Raw genomic sequence first — 21309 nt, 5'->3', positions numbered from 1 at the left:
CAGGATTTAAGCTGGATTCAGTATACACATCATCCACAATATCTAACACTAGTGGAATAGCAAGGGGTCTGTGTTGAGGTAATAAAAGGAAGTCTCTGAGCCTTTTCTTGGATTCTGAGTAATCCTGGCCTTCCCAATGGAAATGCTCCCTCATGGTATGTAAGGTTTCCCCAAAGGAGTAATCCTCAGGAGGAGAGGCTGATGGAATTGATTCCTCAGCATCAGAATCCTTACAAGGGGGTAAAGAATATCCTAGGTCTGAGGATGAATCTGAAGAAATGGACACCTGGTCGGATAAGTCATAGTCTGCATCCTGTCTGAGCCTTTTATAAGGAGGGGGATGAGACCCCCTGATCACAGTGATTAGGTCTTCGGCCATTTTAAGCATTTGTTTCTTAGGCATGGAGGCCTGTCCTGGAGAATGCTGTATTTGTTTGTTTGTTTTTAAAGGAGGCTTAGACTTGGCAGAGGGTATAATGCTTAACTAAGTAGGTCTGAAAACACCCTCTAAAGCTGCGGGTTGCTCAGCTACTGCGGATCCCTCTGAAGGGTTAGTTTCGGTAGGCTGAAAAACTTGTGCGTCTGAAGGCCCAGCCATCTCCACGTGGGAGTTGGAGGCGGCCTGTGGTTCTGCAGAAGTGGTCGTCAGGGGCTGCGAAGGTGCCTCGCTGAAAACCGGAGAAATGGCGACCGGCCTAGAAGAGGCTTTGTCATCAGTTTTGGGCCTCGGATGCCTGTCCTTGTCTTTGCGCTTTTTATGTATTCTGGTCATCGGAAGTTCTGACGGCATGGTGTAATTGAATTTTCTGCCAAAATAATGTTGGACAAAATCAAACCGATGTTTAATAGTGCGCTTGTTAAACCTAGCACAAAACCGACAACCAGTGACGTCGTGGTCTGGGCCAAGGCATGGGATACAATAGGAATGGAAATCCTTATGAGGCATTTGCTTCCTACAAAGAATACAGTTATTAACTTTTACAGACATCGGTCTGAGGCAAGAAAGTTTCCCCAACGTGGTACTTAGCTTTGTAGAAGACTTCGGTTCTGGATTCGGAATGAAAATCTCAGGAGTCGGCCGACCGGCACTTGCGAACTGCTTTTGCTTCGGGCACCGCGCGGCAAGAAAGACTGAAGAAAATGGCATTGGCTGCATCTTATATACCCCTGTCGCACTGACATCAGGGAGGAGGCGACAGCAACCGACGCCAGACCAAGACTTTGGAACTCAGGCCGACTGGGGAACCGCCTGACGGCAGGATAACCCAAGTGTAATGACTGCAGCAGTGTAACATGATGAACGTCCTTGTTCATCAAAAACCCCAACCACCCACATTAACTTAAATTTCTTCTCCCAAATTATAAACTCTCCCACCAGAATCAATAAGCCCAACAATAAAGAAAGCACCCTAGATTGGATACTTATAAACAACAAACCTCAGTTGTATACATCAGGCACCCTACCTGAGAACATGAGCGACCACTTCCTAACATATATAATAAGAAAAAGGAATGACATGCCTCAGCAAATCACCCATAAAACCATTAGAAACACAAAAAACTTTAATCTCACCAATTTCCAGACCGAACTTAAATCTTGCATTTGGTCCAACCTAAAGCTACTTCCCCTAGAAGAAGCAGTCTCACACTTTAATACTAACTTCCTAGCCATCTTAGACAGGCATGCTCCCATAAGAAAGATCAGAACCAAAATCAAAATAGCTCCATAGCTAACCAAAGTTACTAAACAAAAGCTAACCGCTAGGGACACAGCATGGACCTCTTGGAAATCCACCAAATCCAGTCAAGATCATATTAGGTACAAACAATTGAGAAACTAAGCTAAAAAATCAATTAAGCTAGATAAACAAACCTACTATTTCAGCTTACAAAAAAAGCACCAAAACCAGCCACAAAAATTCTGGTCAGGTCTCAATAAACTACTCCATCCAGGTAAATCCACTACTCCCACCCCTTCATCTACATTACATCTACCCCCTGAAAGTATAGCAGAGGCCTTCAATACTTTCTTTACAGAAACAGTGCAATCCCTAGCTAATAACCTACCTCCCAACTCAGCAAACACCACCTCAGCCCCACCGGATAATGTATCCCCATTCAAATATGATCCAATCCCCACAGACTATATTAAATCCCTACTTAAGAAACTCAAACCCATCACACTAGCAGTAGACTTACTCCCTTGCTGAATTCCTACAAAAGGCCGCAAATTAAATATCATGCCCTATCTCCATCTTAATTAACTGTACTCTCCATGAATCTTATGTTCCCTCCATCTAGAAAATCTCCCACATTATACCACTTCACAAAGGGGGTAACTCCACAGAACTCTCAAACTACAGGCCTATAGCCATTCTATCTCCCTTAGCCAAAATAATGGAAAAAAGTATACATAAACAAATTCTAACTCACCTTATTCAGAACAATCGCCTAGCCCCATCCCAGCACGGATTCAGACCTGCCCAGAGTACCACAACAGCACTTCTCTCCTTCTCTCACACAATAAATCAGAACTGTAATCACAACAAACTCTCCTCTGCCCTCTTTCTCGACCTATCTAAAGCATTTGATATGGTCAGTCACCACCTACTCCTAGACTCACTCAAATCATTCAACCTTAACAACCTAGTAATCAACTGGTTCCAATCTTACTTGCAGGGCAGACAACAAGCAGTATTATGGAAAGACAATCTATCCCCCCTACTACCAATCTCCCTTGGTGTCCCCCAAGGGTCCATATTAGGCCCCCTCCTTTTCTCAATATTCATTAATGACCTACCCAAAGTCATCCCTGAAGCAACCTGTATTCAGTATGCAGATGACTTTATCCTAATCTGTTCTGCCACCACCCCCTCAGACCTACAATCCCTACCCCAGAGCACATTCAACAAAGTAGAGATCTGGTTCAATAATCACCGTCTCCTATTGAATCCCAACAAAACCAAACTACTACTTCTCTCCCCTACCCGAAAAACCGAATATTACAATCTCATCCAATAATGGCACCATAATCTCCCCAGATCCATCTACAAAACTTCTTGGTGTAATAATAGATAATAACCTTACATTTGAGATTCATATCAACAAAACCATCAAAACAGTTAACAAAAAACTAGGCTCCCTATATAGGATTAAACAATTTCTAACCCCACCAGCCAGAAAGTACAGTTTTGTACCTACCATAAATGTAGATGTCCGAGAGGTATGCATCTGCAGTCCTAACATATGGGTTGTCCTGCCTCAGGCAGCCCTTCGGTCGGCCGGATTCCAAAGTCTGGGTCTGGCCTCGGCTGATGTCGCACTTCACCCGACGTCATAGCTGCTGTTAATTGGGTATAAAGGCATCAGCCGATGCCATTTTCCTCAGTGTTTCTTGCCCCAGATGCCAGATGCCCTCTAGGAAGGCTAAATTTGGATAAATGCAAATGATTCCAAACAGTAGAGAGCAAACAAAATTAAACATGTATATACATATATACAAACAAATACACCATAATAGATTCCCCCAGCTAGCTACAAGATGGGCAAATACCCTAGGAGTACCACAGAGGGGAAGGAGGGTAGGTAATCCTGACTGCAGATGCATACCTCTCGGACATCTACATTTATGGTAGGTACAAAACTGTACTATGTCCTTTAAGGATGCATCTGCAGTCTTAACATATGGGTAGAATACCATAGCCAAACTGGGGGAGGAGGCACTAAGAAGATTATGGTGTAGTTAAGATCCCTTGCAAAACAGCAGTGGCAAAACCTGCTCGGGATCTGGAGTATAAAGGTAGATTATAATGCTTGGCAAATGTATGCACGGAGCTCCAAGTAGCAGCCTCTAAAATGTCTTTGGTAGCCACTCCTCGTAAGAAAGCTGTAGTAGTGGCTGTAGCCCTTGTGGAGTGAGGTCTGATGTTTTTTGGAGTTGTCTTTCCATGAAAAGAGTAACAAAATCTAATGCAATTTCCTATCCATTTCGAGATTGTCTGTTTTGAAATTGCTTTTCCTTCCATTCCTGTTGCATATGCTACCAGAAGCTGGTCAGTTTTTCTATTGTTCTTGGTTCTGTCCAGGTAGTAGCTCAATTGCCTGTGCACATCCAAGGTATGTAGTAGTCTTTCCCCCCTGTTCTGTGGGTTGGGGAAGAATGTTGGCAGGTGGATTGCTTGGTTCAATGATACCCTGGAGACCACCTTTGGCATAAAAGTAGGGTTAGTTCTCAAGGACACTCTATCCTGATGGAAGATAAGGAAGGGCTGTACTGCCATTAACGCCTGTAGTTCTGAAACCCGTCTTGCTGAAGTGATTGCAAGCAGGAAAGCAGTTTTCCAAGATAAGAACTGTAATTCTGCTGTTGCTGCTGGTTCAAAAGGGGGAAGTGTTAACTTTTCTAGCACAAAGTTCAGGTCCCATGTAGGAAAAGGTGGCTTCCTTGGAGGCTTTACATTTTTAATTCCTCTCAGAAACTGCCTGAGTAGAGGATGAGAGAAGACTGGAGGATCCATGTTGTATTCTGCTGAAATTGCTGATGCATGAATCTTAATGGAGGAGTAAGACAGGCCATTGTGGAAAAGTTCTGCTAAATATTCCAGGATGTTAGCTATGTTTGCTAATGATACATTTTCTCCTTTTGCTGCACTCCAAATGAGGTATCTTTTCCATTTGGCTGAATAAGTTTTCCTTGTGGAGGGTCTGCGAGCCTCCAGGATAATGTCTTTAATCCTCTGAGATAAATCTGGGTTACTTTGTTTTATGTAATATTCCAAGCAGCTAGCTGCAGTGTTTTCAAGTTTGGATGCAGGATCTTGAAGTTGTTCTGTGTTAGCAGTAAAGGAACTAGAGGTAGAGTCCATGCGTGTGCCCGAGACATACTCCTCAGTAGCGGGTACCAATGCTGCCTCGGCCAGTCTGGAGCTATCAGGATGATCCTTGGGTGATCTTCTTTGATCTTCAGTAGCACTTTGTGCATCAAAGGAAGAGGTGGGAATGCATATGCTGTCAGGTTTTCCCAACTGAAGGATAGGGAGTCCACCTTCCAAGCAAGTGGGTGGTATGTCCTTGTGCAGAATTTCCTCAATTGGTGGTTGTGTGGGGATGCGAACAGGTCTATTTCTGGTAGCCCCCATTTCTTTGTAATGGATCTGAAGATGTCTGGATGCAGCATCCATTCGTGGGCATTCGTGGTAGTTCTGCTTAAGGTGTCTGCTAGTATATTTTCTTTTCCTGGCACAAATATGGCTTGGAGCTGAATGTTTAGGTTCAGGGCCACATTCCACAGGTCCATTGCCATCCGGCATAGAGGATATGAATGTGTGCCTCCCTGTTTGTTGATATACCACATGACTGTGGTGTTGTCCGTCCTTATCAGCAAATGACCCTGTTGAAGAAACGGTCTGAATGTCTGAATTGCCTGTTTCACTGCCAGCATCTCTTTTTGATTTATGTGTAGGTTCAGCTGGTCTTGTGTCCATAGGCCTTGTATACACTTGTCCACCATGTGTGCCCCCCAACAGAGGTCTGAGGCGTCCGTGGTGATAGTCTGGCTTGGGTGAGGGCTGTGGAAAGGCAGACCTCTGTTCAACTGACAGGCCTGAGCCCACCACAGGAATTCTTGCTTCAGGCATGGAATTATTGGAATTTGGGTTTCTAGGCTGTGCTTGTGCTGAGACCATAAATTCCTTGGGTACCATTGCAACTTCCTCATATGTAGTCTGGCATGTGGAATCAATATTATGCAGGATGCCATGTAACCCAGGGCTTGCAGGACTTTCCTTGCTGTAAGCTGGTTCTGCGTTGTTAATGCCATGAAATAGAGTGGTAGTTGCTTTTGCTTTTCTGCTGTGAGAAATGCCATTTGATTTGATGTGTCCAGTTCTGCACCCAAGAATGTTATCCTTTGGGATGGTACCAGCCTTTACTTTTTTATGTTGACTGTGTATCCCAGGGCTTGCAGTAGGTGAATAACCTTTTCCAAATCTTTTCTTAATTTGATCTTGTTGTCCGCTTGTATCAGGCAGTCGTCCAGGTATGGATAAATTTGAATTCCCTGAAGCCTGCAATGAGCAATTACTGATGCCAGGCATTTCGTGAATACTCTGGGCGCAGTAGATAAGCCAAAGGGCAATGCTGAGAATTGATAATGCTCTGATCCTGCAAGAAATCTGAGGTATCTTCTGCAATCTGGTCGTATAGGGACGTGCAGGTATGCCTCCTTGAGATCTAGAGTCACCAGCCAAGACTCCTTGCCCAGCATGGGAAGAAGTTGCTGTAGGGTCAGCATTTTGAATTTTGGAACAATGAGATATGTGTTCAAAGCGGACAGGTCGAGAATAGGTCTCCATTGGTTTTCTTTTCTTGGTACCAGGAAAAGTCTGGAGTAAAATCCTTGTCCTTGTTCCATAGAAGGTACCTTTCTATAGCTCTCATCCTTAGTAAGTGGTTGATTTGTCCTAGAGCGTTTGTTTTTTGGTTTGGTGGTAGGTTTGGCATTCCTCTCTTTCTTGGTAGAGTATGGAAGTGAAACCTGTAGCCTTTGTCTATTGTCTGTAAAATCCATTTGTCTCCTGTAATGTAATGCCAGTTTACTGAAAATAAGGCTAGCTTTCCGCCTAAGGGTGCTTCCAGTTGTTCCCTGGTAGGCTGTATCAGAGCCAAGTCACTGTGACTGTCCTGTGGAAGTGGTAGTAGCTGGATCTGTGGCAGTACTTCTCTGGTTGTTAGGCTGCCACTGACGTCCCCCTGTAGGCACCTCTGGATTGACCTCTGCCTCTTGGGCGCCTATTTCTGCCTCTCTGTGCTCTGGAGGTGTCTGGAAAGGACCAATTCTTCGAAGGCCAATTTCTGCTAAACCTCGGAGGCTGGACCTGTAAGAAATCCTTGACTGTTTGGACAGATTTTGCTTTTTCTTACACCTTCTTTAACACTTGCTGTGCTGGGGAGCCAAACAAACTGTGTTTCTCCATGGGAACATCTAGGAGCTTTGACTTTACATGGTCTGGTGAGGATTGCTCTTTTAACCATGCATGCCTTCTGATCACTGTACCAGTCATAGCTGATCTAAAGGAAGCCTCCAGTGCATCATAGCCGCATTTTAAGGAATGATTACTGACCTGCTGAGTGTTATGTACCAAATCCTGAAGGGACTTACGGTCTATAGGTTCAGGAGAGGACAGTTTTTTGTTTAGCTGATCTAACAAAAATTCCTGATACTGAATCATGTGGAATTGACAGTTTAAGGCCCTAGCCAAAAGAGTAGCAGAAGTATAAACTTTTTTACCCCATCTCTCTAATGCTCTAGATTCTCTTTCAGAGGGGAGGGGGTTTTGGCAGAGGCAGCTGCTACAGCTTTGGGGCCCTGTGAAATAGTTTCAGGATCTGCAATAGGAGCCTTATACAAGTGATAGTGAGTGTCCGGGACCCTGTAGTATCTGTCGGGCTTAGCAGGGGCCGGGGGAAGAGAGTCAGGGGCAGTACAAGCATCATTAAATGCATCATCCACAACTGTTAGTACTGGAGGAATGGCTAAAGGCCTATGCTGTGGTAAATGTAAAAAGGTCCTTAGCCTTTTCCTTGAATCTGAAAAATCCTGGCCCTGCCATTGAAAATGCTCTCATAGCATGCAAGGTTTCCCCAAAAGAAAATTCCTCAGGAGGAGAGGCAGAAGGAATGGAGTCTTCTGCGTCAGAGTCCTCATATGGAGAATAAGGGCCTTCTGGAGGATTTGAGTTTTCTGAATCTTCCGAGGAATAATCTGTTGAAACTGGCTCAGGGGGCTCTGCTCTAGGCCTCTTCTCTGGAGGGGGATGAGAGGCCCTGTCAGGGTGAGGTTAGGATCCCCTGATCAAAGAAATGAGATCCTCTGCCAGGCTGAGCATTTGGGAACTAGAGGTAGGCCTGTGTGAGGGGGGTTTTAGCAGTCAAGGCCTTAGAAGATTTAGCTGCTTTAGCCCTAGAAAAAGCCTTGATAGACATAGATGCAGGGGGCCTAGCAGCTCCACGTGCAGGAGTCGATATGTCTAAAGGGATAGTATCTGATAAATCCTGAGAACCTGCAACAGCAGGTGGAATTTCAGTAGCAGAGTCAGCCATGCTGGGTGAGGCCTCGGTTGTAGGAGGCATGCTTTCGGCCGAAGGAAGAACAGAGGACTCGGTTTCAGCCGAAACCGAGACACTCGCGGTTGGCTTAACCGTGGTTTCGGCCGAAAACGCGGACCGCGAGTGTCGGTCCTTTTCCTTACGGTTTTTAGCTAATTGTGAAGTCGGAGTCTCCGACGGCATGTTGTAAGCAAAAAACGGGGCCGAAAAACTCCTCTGCAAACTCCGACCGGCGTCTAAGTGTCCGTCGGTTGAAGGAATCACAGGCTAGACAAGCTGCTACGTCGTGGTCTGGGCCTAAGCAAGGAAGGCAGTAAGAGTGGAAATCCTTATGAGGTATTTGTTTCCCACAAGTTAAACAGTTATTTACTTTTTCTGACATCGGCTGAGGCAAGAAAGAGTCCCCAACGGGGTACTTAGCTTTTTAGAAGTCTTCGGTAGTAGTAATCTCTGGTTCTGACCGACCTGCACTTGCGAACAGCTTCTGCTTCGGGCACCGCGCGGCAAGAAAGACTGAGGAAAATGGCATCGGCTGATGCCTTTATACCCAATTAACAGCAGCTATGACGTCGGGTGAAGTGCGACATCAGCCGAGGCCAGACCCAGACTTTGGAATCCGGCCGACCGAAGGGCTGCCTGAGGCAGGACAACCCATATGTTAGGACTGCAGATGCATCCTTGAAGGACATCAGCCATAGCTAGAACACACCTTCTCTCAACCCTTCTCTATGCCTCTCCCATTTTCCTAAACCTATGGAAAGCTAACCTAAACAAAATAGCTAGCTGCTACAACAATATAGCTAAATTCGCCACAGCCACAGCATATAGAACCCATCACTGTTAAAATCTTCAAACATTGGACTGGCTAGAGCTACCCAATCAACTCCAGTACAACCAACTCATAGTTATTCATAAAATCCTCTACCAACCTAACAGTACACCCATTCTGGCAAATATTATCACCCCCTACTGCAACCTACCATCTGTCCGTTCATCTAACAAGATGCAAGTTCAATCTGCCAAAGCCAACAACTCAGCTGGAGAATCACTTCTCTCCAACTCAGCTGGTAAGAAATGGAACACACTCCCCCCAGATCTTACCACTATAGCCTCCTTACCCAATTCAAAACATCTCTAAAGAGGCACCTAAACAAGCATTGGCTATGTCCATGTCTAGAGCCAGGCTAACTCGACTTATATGCAATTCTTGAAGGCAAATGATGCAATTTGGAATAAACCTTCTACTAAACCCACCCCAATTATAACTACTTCTCTATAACCTTCAGAACAGTCACTAATTCCTACCTAACTTCCTATACACAACTTTAGAATGCTGTGTTTCTAACCCCCTACACTAACTTAAATCCCTTGTCTGTACCTCCTCTTGTGTATCCTATCATCCTAGCTTTTATATAAATATGTATTCAACCCTTCTACATCCAATTTCCAGGAACTCTCCTCTTAACTAAACACCTTTGTCTCACTAACCACCTTGTTTTCTCTGGGTAATCACTCATGTCATCTATCATTGTATCATGCCATTCTATACACTCAAATGCTTTACTATTATTGCTGTAAATATGTAATTCTACTATTGCTGTACATATGTAATACTATAAACCTACAATGATCTTAAACTTCAATGTAACAATGTAGATATATATATATATATATATATATATATATATATATAAAACCTCCTATTGAAACTTTAAGAAGTTACATATTTTAATGTAACCATGAATATTGACCGTCATCTTTTTGTACATGTGCAGCTTTTCTCCCCAGGCTTCCGCTGAAAATGGACATGTATCCAGTCGGACTTTCCCGGTTAACAAATGTAAAATAAATAAATAAAATAAATTGTACCTGCCACATTTCTAATACTTTGATCTTTCACACACACACTCACACTCACAAAATCAAATACAGGCAATTGTACGACAATACACAAGATATTTGCTTGAGATTAAGTGTATGAATATGTTCATAAGTAATGGCCCAGAAATGTATCTCAGATCTCTGATGTCAGCACCATACAGTGTATCTCCCCACAGACCTCCCAACCATCCCGAATTACTCGGTTTTACCGAGTTTTGGGGTCCAAATGAAGGGGTGCCACGATTCCCGAGTGGCACCCCTTCATTTCCGATTTTTTTTTTCCTTTTTTAAAATTTTCGCGCTGTCGGAGCTGACATCATCATGTATGCAATGATGTCAGCTCCGTCAGGCTACCAGCCAGTCGGAATTGAGTTCAAGGAGCTCACATCTTCATTTCCGGCTGGCTGAATTGAATCGCAAGCTGGCTGGAATGGAGAACAGCCGAGGAACTTATGTGCGGCCACGAAGCTCGAATGGAACAGCAGAGGAATTTGTGTGCAGGCCAGGCATCTGAAACGGCGAACAGAACAGCAGATAAACTTGTGTGCAGGGCTGCAGACCAGGAAAGCTGAAACGGCAGAGTTTGCAAGCCGGGAACTTCTCAGGGCAGAGCAGGGATTAATGGCAGGAAGCAACGACAGAGGAATGTGAACTACTCAGGGTAAGGAGGAACCACTCGTTATTCAGGGGGTGTGTGTGTGTGTGTGTGTGTCCATTTGTAAAGAATGTTGTCTTTTTTCATGAATGATGGACTTCAAACTTAATTGTATGTAGTGATAATCTAGATCATTACAAAGAACGAAAAGGGACAGCAAATTGGACTTCTTTCTTTGCTGCTTGTACCTCAAGGCTGCAATAGACTGGTAACCACCAAAAGTCCTGATTTCTTAACTATATACAGCACCTCAGCTATTATTCCTTATTATTCATAACCAGCAGGCATCTATTTTTAATGCTTTGATACATGAGTGAGTCAGAGTATGAAAAGTTTTTTTTTTTAATAAACTACGTTATGTTGCAGTGCTGCATCGCTGGGTGGTGGCACAGATCAGTATTTCCATTCAGTGTATCACTACATGGCAGATACTAATTAATGAATTAATTAATGATATTAAAGTGATGTAAGCAAATCAGTACAGAAAAGGAAGGATTCTGTAGTCTACAATAACATAAAAAAATCTTAGAAATAGCAATGTCAGTAAAAGCAGACATAATATCTGTTTGAAGGATGCAAACAAATGTAAATCGTAGACACTTTCAGTACAATATAACACCAGACATATTAAGTGGAATCAATATTTTGCAATCAGTTACCTTCATTTCATAGACTACTTACTCAGTGGAAAAACTGGTTGTTAGCTAGCAATGTGCAAAATAGCTTCTGAGTAACAATTTGCTAGATGTAATGTATCTTTTGTTATGCCCATATTCTTGGTGACTAGAGGTATTCAGGCTCTAAAAAGAGCCTACTATCCCTAGCCACCACCATTTCTGAGTGAGTTGAGAGCTATGCTGAGAAGTGAGAACATTTTTTTCTTCTAACAGTTGAAAGTTATGCTCTGAGATTTGTCCAGATTTTTTTTTTGTACTAAGAGTTGAGAGAGCTATGACAAGTAAGAACATTTTTTTTGTGCGAAGAGTTTAGAGCTATGATAAGAAGTGAGAACACAATTTGTATTCCCCCATTATTGTTTTTGTGCTAACAGTTCAGAGATATGGTGAGTGAGAAGTGAGAACTGAATTTGTATTCCCCCATTATTGGCTTTGTTGTTTGTCCATGTTTTTTGTGTTGAGGTTAAGAGCTATGTTGAGAAGTGAGAAATTAATTCACTAAATGATGGCTATTAAGTTTCAGTCTTCCTATTTTTCAAGCAGCTGCTGATATGGCATAGTGGTATGTTGTTCTGACTGTAGTGCATAGAGTCCTGGGTTCAAAACCTGCCAGTGAAATGCATGATGGTAGCACAACATTTTATTCTAGCAACTTTACAAAATTATACAAGCAATGTTTAAAATATGTCCCTATTTTCTGACCTTTTGTCCCCCCCCCCCCAAAAAAAAATGAAATTGAAAATAAGTGCGAGACGCTGTGCAAGATGTCTATGGCTTAAACTACTGTCATTCTATTTATAGTGTGGGTGTGGAAGCAGACTTTTATGATGGAAATGTTCTGAATTGGGCAGTTTTGTCTTTATTGGTTCATGTGTTTTGTTTCATTGCCTACAGTACAGATTACAGGTAAAATGTTCAAACAACAAATTTAAAATGCGCTCTTAACATGTGTGTTGTATTATACAAGGAATATAATTTAATAAAGTCAGGAAGGTGTATAAAGAAAAGAACACATGTATGTTTCTTGTTTTGTGTGCAAGGGGCCAATGATTTGAAAACAGCCCAAAGGTAATCTTTATCCACCACTGGCCAGATGCATTTTCTTTGGATGTAGTGTGGGTTTCAATGATGTTTCAATGAATGTGAGTTTCAAGGGCAAAGAAGTTTTAATGTCAAGCCTATTTTCATCGTGAGACAGTATTGCTTTGTTTACCAGATGATGTCTTTTAGTGTTTCTGCATTGTTGTGCTGTAAAATGTAAAAATAAATTCCAAATCATTGTAGAAGTAAAGCAGTATGCATACATTAGTGGTTATGGTAAATGGGGCGAAATAACGGGACATTGGAATAGCTACAGGGGGACTCTGGTGCCATGTTTTGGTTGTCTGTTCTTCAGTTTGCATTCGAAAGTTGGTATCCCACAATTCCATTGGAGTGGGTGGGGTTACATAATTGTGTATGCAAATTAGATGTTAATCAGCATACAGATTTGTACCTATTTTTCATGGGCCTTGTCCAGATTTTTGATGTTTCCAGGTTGAGAGGTATGCCTCCCCATCTTCCCTTTCAACTTCTTTGCTAAGAATCATAAACAAGGAATAAAATCATTAACTACTTTTAAATATTTCCCTTGTAGACTTACAACATTGACTGAACAAAAAGCTTTACATTATCAAACATTTTTGAAGGATACAAGCAAAATCAGAAACTCCCATGCTTGTCACTGCCTAGTGACCACAATCTGAAACAATTTGCCAGAAGACACGCATTTTAAAAGTAACAGACCAAAATAACTTTCAATTTTTTTGCTCAAGGATTTTGGACAAAGCCAAAAATAATGGGTGACAATAAGGGACAAATGTTAAACACTATTTGATGCATTTGTTAATCAGGTAAACCCAATGGGCAAAGTGCAAAAAATAGCGAAGGGCAACAACAGAAAACAGAACACCAGGACCAACAATAAAAAACCAGGAAAATTTAATCACCAATACATCCACCGACTAAGCGCTTTCACCTAAAAAGGCATCCTCAGAGTCGGTTGGAACATCACAATTAACATATATATATATATATATATATATATATATATATATATATATATATATATACAATAATTAAGACTTGTTAATCAATGACATCACATTTTAAATGCACCAATGAGCCTAAGCACTGCCTCAACCTATTTAAAAATACAGAACCTATTCTAATACAAAAATGAAAGTAAATTAGCAAACATGCAAACACTAAATAAATCAAAGTGCCCCTGGTAAGGAGCGACACAGGAACACTGTCTAGTTAGACGATTTGCTCAAAGTCTCAAAGCATGCAAATGGAGGTGAAAGGATTCAAACTCCCTAATCCTTTGACCTACAAGAAACAACTCATTAACATAAGCACAGAACTCTAAATTACTTAAAATGTTAACAGAACAATAAGTGTTGCACGGAAGTAAATTCGTTGAACAATACAAACTATAAAAGTGCAATGACTGACATTATTTACTGACAGTACTCTTCGGTGATTTACCAAAAAAAAGAAGGTAATGCGAGACCAGGCTTAAATACGAGGCAAAAAAAAATCAGTGGTGTTTTTACATAATTGAAGACAGATGTGGCAAATTACTCAAATTCACTCATATGTTAACATTGCAGTTTTTGTATCATCATGCATTTCCTGAACACTTGAACAAAAACGTTGAAAATCTAATAATCGATATTATAATCGGATGATAAATGCTGGTGATTTTTAATCTTCAATAATTTATCAGAAAATAAACACAAAAGTAAAGATCTGGTCATTCGCACTGAGGAGTAAGGCTTTAAACTCTTATTGAGCTGTTTCCTTTACTTGGGTGGGTACAGGATTGTTTCCTTTACTCGGGTGGGTACAGGATTGTTTCCTTTACTCGGGTGGGTACAGGATTGTTTCCTTTACTCGGGTGGGTACAGGATTGTTTCCTTTACTCGGGTGGGTACAGGACTGTTTCCTTTACTCGGGTGGGTACAGGATTGTTTCCTTTACTCGGGTGGGTACAGGACTGTTTCCTTTACTCGGGTGGGTACAGGATTGTTTCCTTTACTCGGGTGGGTACAGGATTGTTTCCTTTACTCGGGTGGGTACAGGATTGTTTCCTTTACTCGGGTGGGTACAGGATTGTTTCCTTTACTCGGTGGGTACAGGATTGTTTCCTTTACTTTCGGGTGGGTACAGGATTGTTTCCTTTACTCGGGTGGGTACAGGATTGTTTCCTTTACTCGGGTGGGTACAGGATTGTTTCCTTTACTCGGGTGGGTACAGGACTGTTTCCTTTACTCGGGTGGGTACAGGACTGTTTCCTTTACTCGGGTGGGTACAGGACTGTTTCCTTTACTCGGGTGGGTACAGGACTGTTTCCTTTACTCGGGTGGGTACAGGATTGTTTCCTTTACTCGGGTGGGTACAGGATTGTTTCCTTTACTCGGTGGGTACAGGATTGTTTCCTCGGTGGGTACAGGATTGTTTTACTCGGGTGGGTACAGGATTGTTTCCTTTACTCGGGTGGGTACAGGATTGTTTCCTTTACTCGGGTGGGTACAGGATTGTTTCCTTTACTCGGGTGGGTACAGGACTGTTTCCTTTACTCGGGTGGGTACAGGATTGTTTCCTTTACTCGGGTGGGTACAGGATTGTTTCCTTTACTCGGGTGGGTACAGGATTGTTTCCTTTACTCGGGTGGGTACAGGATTGTTTCCTTTACTCGGGTGGGTACAGGATTGTTTCCTTTACTCGGGTGGGTACAGGATTGATTCTTTGTACCGCCATTTGCCTGTGTGACTTTGATTAAGTCACTTAATCAGCTACTGCTACTGGGTTGCCCCTTTACCTGTTTTAAAAGACAGAAACACAAAATGAAAGGGCACACACATCCCAGGCTAAATCTTCACATGTAGTTTCTGAACAATAATAGCAGATCTAGATCATGGACAAATGGTATCCCAGGTACAATAATGGATCCCCCTTCCAGCCAGACCAATATTCCATTAGTTGGCTGAGTTAACACAGAACACTGTTCAAACCTGTCATTGTGCACACTATTTTATAAACCATTTTATAAACAAAACGAAATACTCTCACATTGAAAAGAGACAGCATGAGCAGGAATAAATGTCTTTTCATTTTAAGCTCACATTTGTTGAAAATGCATCTGCCAATCCATTAAACTACAAAAGATGTGCAGGGATAAAGCAGTCACATAGTATAACGTGAAGCACTAGTTATCGAAAGGATGCAGGAATTCAAAAGACAAACATGTTCTAAATTTGTTAAGAGCTTGGGACAGCCTACTGGACCCAGTACTATCTGGTAAAATGACTTGAGACTCGAAGTCCGAAGGCATCAAAGGCTGGACTACAGAAAACAGTTCATTAGCTCCATGCTCTGCAGTTTACTCTCAGACAAATACATACGCTGTCAACAGTGAACATAACAAGGTAACTAGCGGTTGTACCTAAAGAACATGAAGCCTCAGTTTACTACAATTGATTCAATCTTCTTTTACAGCACAACTATTCTGGGATGCAGGACATACACAAATACAACACATAGATATGACCATCAACTACAACCTCTTGTATGACTGCAAAGATTCAAAGGTTTGCTTGTGATAAAATGAATGAACAAATACATAAACAATGACCTGAAATGTATTTCAGCTCATTCCTGTGAGAACCATATAGTGTATCTCACCGCACACACATCATGCCAAGCCAGCCTCTCAGCTCCGTAAGCACAATTAAAGACAAAACAATCAGGAACTGATTTTAAATCTTTCTCACTTACATAGTTAAAAGTTGCATTAGCAAGCACTTTTCTAAAAGACACAGAGATTGAAACTCACATGGCTGACATTTACTGACTGTAATCCACAATATATTGGCAGAAAGCTACAAATGTTACAGTTAACAGACCAAAATCACTCTCAATTTCCTTGTTCAAGAATTCTGGACAAAACCAAACATAACGGGGGGGGGGCCCATTTTAAATACTATTTTTATTTTGTAAACCAGGTAAAGCCACTGGAGCAAGTCCCTTCTCAAGGGTGATCCAGGAGTAGCCTCCAAGTGACTTGTTCACATTCATACTGCAGGAAAATGGAGGTGGGAGGATTTAAACTCTGTGCCACTGACTACAGGATTAACCACTTAGAGCTTTGAATGCCAGATAACTCTAATTCGATTAAAAGTTTAACAGAACTACAACAGGTGTTGCATGGGCATGCATTTTCTGAACAATGAGAACTACAAAATGCTAATGGCTGATTTACCAAAAACAGAAGCTAAGAAGGCCTTGCTGTGTCTAATTATGGTGGCTGCCAAAAAAGCAATTACTAGAAAATGGAAATTAAAATCTAAACCAACTATACTAAAGTACTGAATATAGTAACAGAGATAAAACAGCTGGAATTGAGATCTTTAGAAAAGGGTATGAGCAAACTACATATGAAAATGGGAATTGTGGGAACAATGTATACAGGGGAGGAATGAGCTTTAAAAGAAGGCAGGACTTAAATGAGCGATGTAATGTTTGACTGAAAATGATGGGGTAGATTGTAAGTGATGTACAATGTTTGCACCTGAGTGTGTGTCAGTATGGTTTGTGATGTAAAATTCTTCCAACTAGGATTGTGTCGGTGAGGGTTGTTTTCATTTATATAAATGTATGATTGCCTATGTCGTAAATGATGGTTTAATAAAGATGTTTCTTGTTTAAAAAAAGGGGCAGAAATTGAATAATTTATGAAATATTGCTTAGGTTATATAACAGATAGAAATATGTGAAGTACAACATTTGTAAACGTGAACTTGTTAATACAGCTTGATTACTTTTATATAAATGTAAATTTGCCATGTCACAAGTAATAATTCAATATCAATAAAGGTGTTTAAAAAAGCAGAAGTGAAGGGATGTTTGGTGAGGAGGATTAATGTTCCAAACTCCTGCTGAGCTGCCTCAAGAACACAAGGTTTGAGTCTCTCTACTGCTGACTGCGTGACTCTGAGCAAGTAACTTAAAACAGAAACCCCTTATCTAACTGGGGAATTACAGACACACACACACACACACACACACACACACACACACACACACACACACACCATATACCCACAGACACGCGCGCACACACACGCACACTGTAAAATGTAGTAACCACCACTTTCCTAAAGACTTTTGCTTCTTTCTCTCACCTGACTGCTTAAAATGTGGCAACAGAAACCTCCACCTCACTTAATCCTCCAAACAAAAGACATTCAAAACACATGCTAAAGAGTCAATAGCCGTTGCACGGTATACTCATGCACGAGAGCACACACTCAGCTCAAAACATCAAGCATTTGTTTTAGTATTCCCAGCATCAAGCATTTTTTAATATTCTCAGGGACTGGGACACTTGAGGGACATACACTTTCAGAGGGGGATGGCACATGTCTCTATTTGCCCCCTCTAGAGCTGCCCATGCTTAAATATTCAACAAGAACTACTAAAAGTCACCTTATAAGTCCAAAAATGGACTAATCATTCTAAGCATCCAAATGTTTGAATTCACGCTCACAAACTAACGGTAACCTTTCCTTAGCATAAGAATATTCAAAACAGACTGCAGAAGAATAACTTCTACTCTGACGTGCATGCTAATCTTGACTGAAAATATACTCCAAGAAAACTTTCTGTCATAACTGTTACATTTTGCCGGGGTCATAAACCACATGTTTACCGCTTCTGCTGTTTAAACAGCGTCAGTTTAGTAATACACTGGAAGCAGACTCAAACTATCACATGCGAATTACTACTGCGGTGAAGATAACTGTCCCTGATTATTAACAAGAGAAGTAACTGTATACATGTTTGGTTTAGCATCACTACATGGAACAGAAAGCTATACATACCCTTGGTGGGCTTCAGTGAAGATCTGTTTCCTAGAAGTCTGGAATTGCATGTTGCCTGTTGCTGCCATGGGCATCCTTACTTGGGTTCTTTCACCTCCAAAGCTGGACGCTGATGCAGCCTGGCTGGTATTGGCTGTATTCATCACAAAGCCTTGCTGGTCACCAAACCTCTGCATCTGTATGTTGGACATATACTGTGGATTGCTCACATTCTTCATAGTTCCTCGTACACCAGAATAGGTCACGTAGTTCTCTTTTTCAAATACATTATTCATGCTGCGAGTAACAGGAATCCCTGGTAAACCACCAGAGAGTGGACTATTGGGAGCACTATCAAACACATCACCACCACCTCCTGTTTGGTAATTAAACTGTTTCTTGTATGTGCCGTAGTCTCCTCTTTTCGAGGCTTCAACTTTACTGAAATTCACTGTGTCAGAACGAGCATATCTTGGGGCGCTCACAGTGGCTTGAAAATTCTGTGGGTGCCAAACTGAACTCTGAAACATTCCAGTGTTACCACTTCTTTTTGACATGAAACTGCTGGTTCCTGATTGCATGTGTTGTGCCACCTTAGGACTCTCTTCAGAGGAGATTTCCAGTCTACGCAACGGCTGTTGGGAGCCTAATTGTGTTGTCCCATGAGAAATGTACTGTTTCCCATATCCATTCACATAACCAGGTGAAGTGAAACGCTAACAAAGAAAAATATAATAAGTTATATTTACTTAGAAACAAACTAAAATAAGAGTTATGTATATGCAGAAACATAATATTAAGACAGCTCATGTGCTATGGACCATTTGAGCTATAAGCTCAGAGAAAAGTGCACAGAAAAGTACTAGGCTAGGAGTCTTTGTAGGCCATTTTAAACCTAGCCAAGGCTAGGAGTCTTTGTAGGCCATTTTAAACCTAGCCAAGGCTAGGAGTCTTTGTAGGCCATTTTAAACCTAGCCAATTTCCCTTTCAAAGATTGGAATAAAAACCTGTACCTTGTTACTCCAAGGTAAACACCTTAACCATTACACCAACTCCGAACTCCTGATGCTTTTATATACAGCATATAATACAATGTGAAATTTAAAATATATTTAATATATGTAATAAAAACTTGAGTGAAAATGTTTATATTCATAACATCAGTTAACCTTATTAACTTTACAAACATTGTCGAGTACAAAGTGAATGATGTCAAAGACCATAAAGACCATTCCTTCATCCCCAGTGTCTTCACATTACACACCCTAATAACACAACACAGCAACACCTTTTAAAAATTAATAAGGGTGAGATTCATAAACAATGCACTCATGGGAGTGGGGGTGATACCCAGTAAAATGGTGTACCAAAGCCATTTGTCATTCATACGGAGTGCTACACACGGGGATAGAACCTTGTACCTGGTCGTATCCTAATGTGCAGCTACAGTACTGGTGTACACAGAGCACATGCAAATAACCCTCCCTCCATCCAATCCTATGCAATTCAGAATCACTGGGAAAGCTACACCCGACTACATAATTTTGGGTCTAGAACCACTTACCAACAATATGTGAAAAAAATGATTTTAGACCTGTATAATTTTCTTATGATAGAGGATCCTGTGTTACCTAAGCTTTTAGGCATTCTTGAGATATATAAATACATCCTGCATCCTTACTCAGTATTTTTCTGTTTCACCTGTCATACTCACCTTTCCCTTAAGTTTACTTTGTACAGTCCACTATTTTTTCTTCTTCTGCAGACTGCATAACTCCCAACTCTTCTCCTGCACCCCTGTACTGCAGTCCTGCATTACCTTATTTTCTATTAGTCTTCATTTAATGATTTTGCCCCTTTGAATGCTTTTCTCTGACCACAACCTTGTTTATTATATTTTTCACTTACTGTCCTAGGCTCTCTGTTTGTGTGTCTGATTTAACTGTCAGTTGTTAAACTAGTCTGACAAGGGTTGTACTGTTATTCTATATGATCATAAATGCTTGTACAGCATGTCTGATAATGGCTGCTGTACCTATCCACATTACTGGGATTTGTATTTCGTGTTTGAATATCCACATCCATCACTGTTTGTGGGTGAAAAGAGCCTTTGGACCTGTTCACTCACCCAGATAACAAATGTAAAACAAAATAAAACAGTGTGTGGTTCCTACATCAGTGAATTCCAGCTCTCGACTGCTGTTCTTTCAGTGGTGCAGCCTGGCCTCTGCCAAGATGACCCTTAGTGCTGGGAATTTGGTAATATTTACCCTCTGCTTTGGTGGATTTCAGTGCCAGGATTTGCTTACTTAGTTGCTGACCTTCTGACGGTGTGTGGACCCTGCTTTGGTGAACTTCAGTGCTGGACACTTACTGTCTTGCTGCTTCTGTAACTATTTGACCAATCTCATTTTGGGAACCACTAGATTTCATCACTTCAGTTAAGTGGTTTTAGTCTCTTCTATGGTCCTGACTCTGATCATTTATGACCAGAAACCATGATCATATTCATTGCTTGGTACTGTCTTAGGCTTTCATATTTTGTTAAAGAAAAGTGAACCGCTGCCCGCAGCCTCTGTGTAGGACAAGGACTACAGATTTTGTGTCTGCAGTTAAACTCGACTAGTGGGTTTGCTTTTAAGATCTTTTGTGGGCCCAGTTCTAGATTACATCTGCATAGTTGCATCTGGTGTCTGACCTAGGCTTGTATTAATTTGATTGCTATATAGTTTAAATTAATATTGACTTATTATTCAATGCATGTTTAGTTATTATCCACGGTGGTGCAGCGGTAGCGTTGTTGCCTCACAGCAAGAGGTTCTCCCGTTTGATTCTCGGCTGGAGTGCGGGGAGTACCTTCTATGTGGAGTCTGCATGTCCTCCCCGTGGTTGGGTGGGCGTTCAAAAAAAGACATGCGTAAATGGGCATGCCTTCATTGAAGGTTGAACGTCGAGCTGGCACCTCGGCGTTCGTGAAAATCTACTGCCAATCGTTAGCGGACCGGAGTTCCGCTGTGGCGACCCCTAACCGGGAAAAGCGGAAAGACAACAACATTAATGTCTACTCGGTCTGCATTTGCATGGA

The 21309-nt window shown here is 41.6% G+C and overlaps 1 protein-coding gene across 1 annotated transcript in view; it reads right to left on the bottom strand.

Moving 5' to 3' along the window:
* Positions 1-21309, bottom strand: part of PKP2 (plakophilin 2) — a 1518559-nt gene that overhangs the window by 1158869 nt on the left and 338381 nt on the right. The window contains exon 3 of the mRNA XM_044087464.1: positions 18246-18940. Within this exon, the coding sequence (XP_043943399.1) occupies positions 18246-18940 (695 nt within the window). The remainder of the gene's footprint in view (positions 1-18245; positions 18941-21309) is intronic.

Source organism: Protopterus annectens, chromosome 11.part0 (assembly GCF_019279795.1).
Source record: "Protopterus annectens isolate FY-2018-M chromosome 11.part0, PAN1.0, whole genome shotgun sequence".
NCBI lineage: Eukaryota > Metazoa > Chordata > Ceratodontiformes > Protopteridae > Protopterus > Protopterus annectens.
This window is presented reverse-complemented; position numbering and strand designations above follow the sequence as displayed.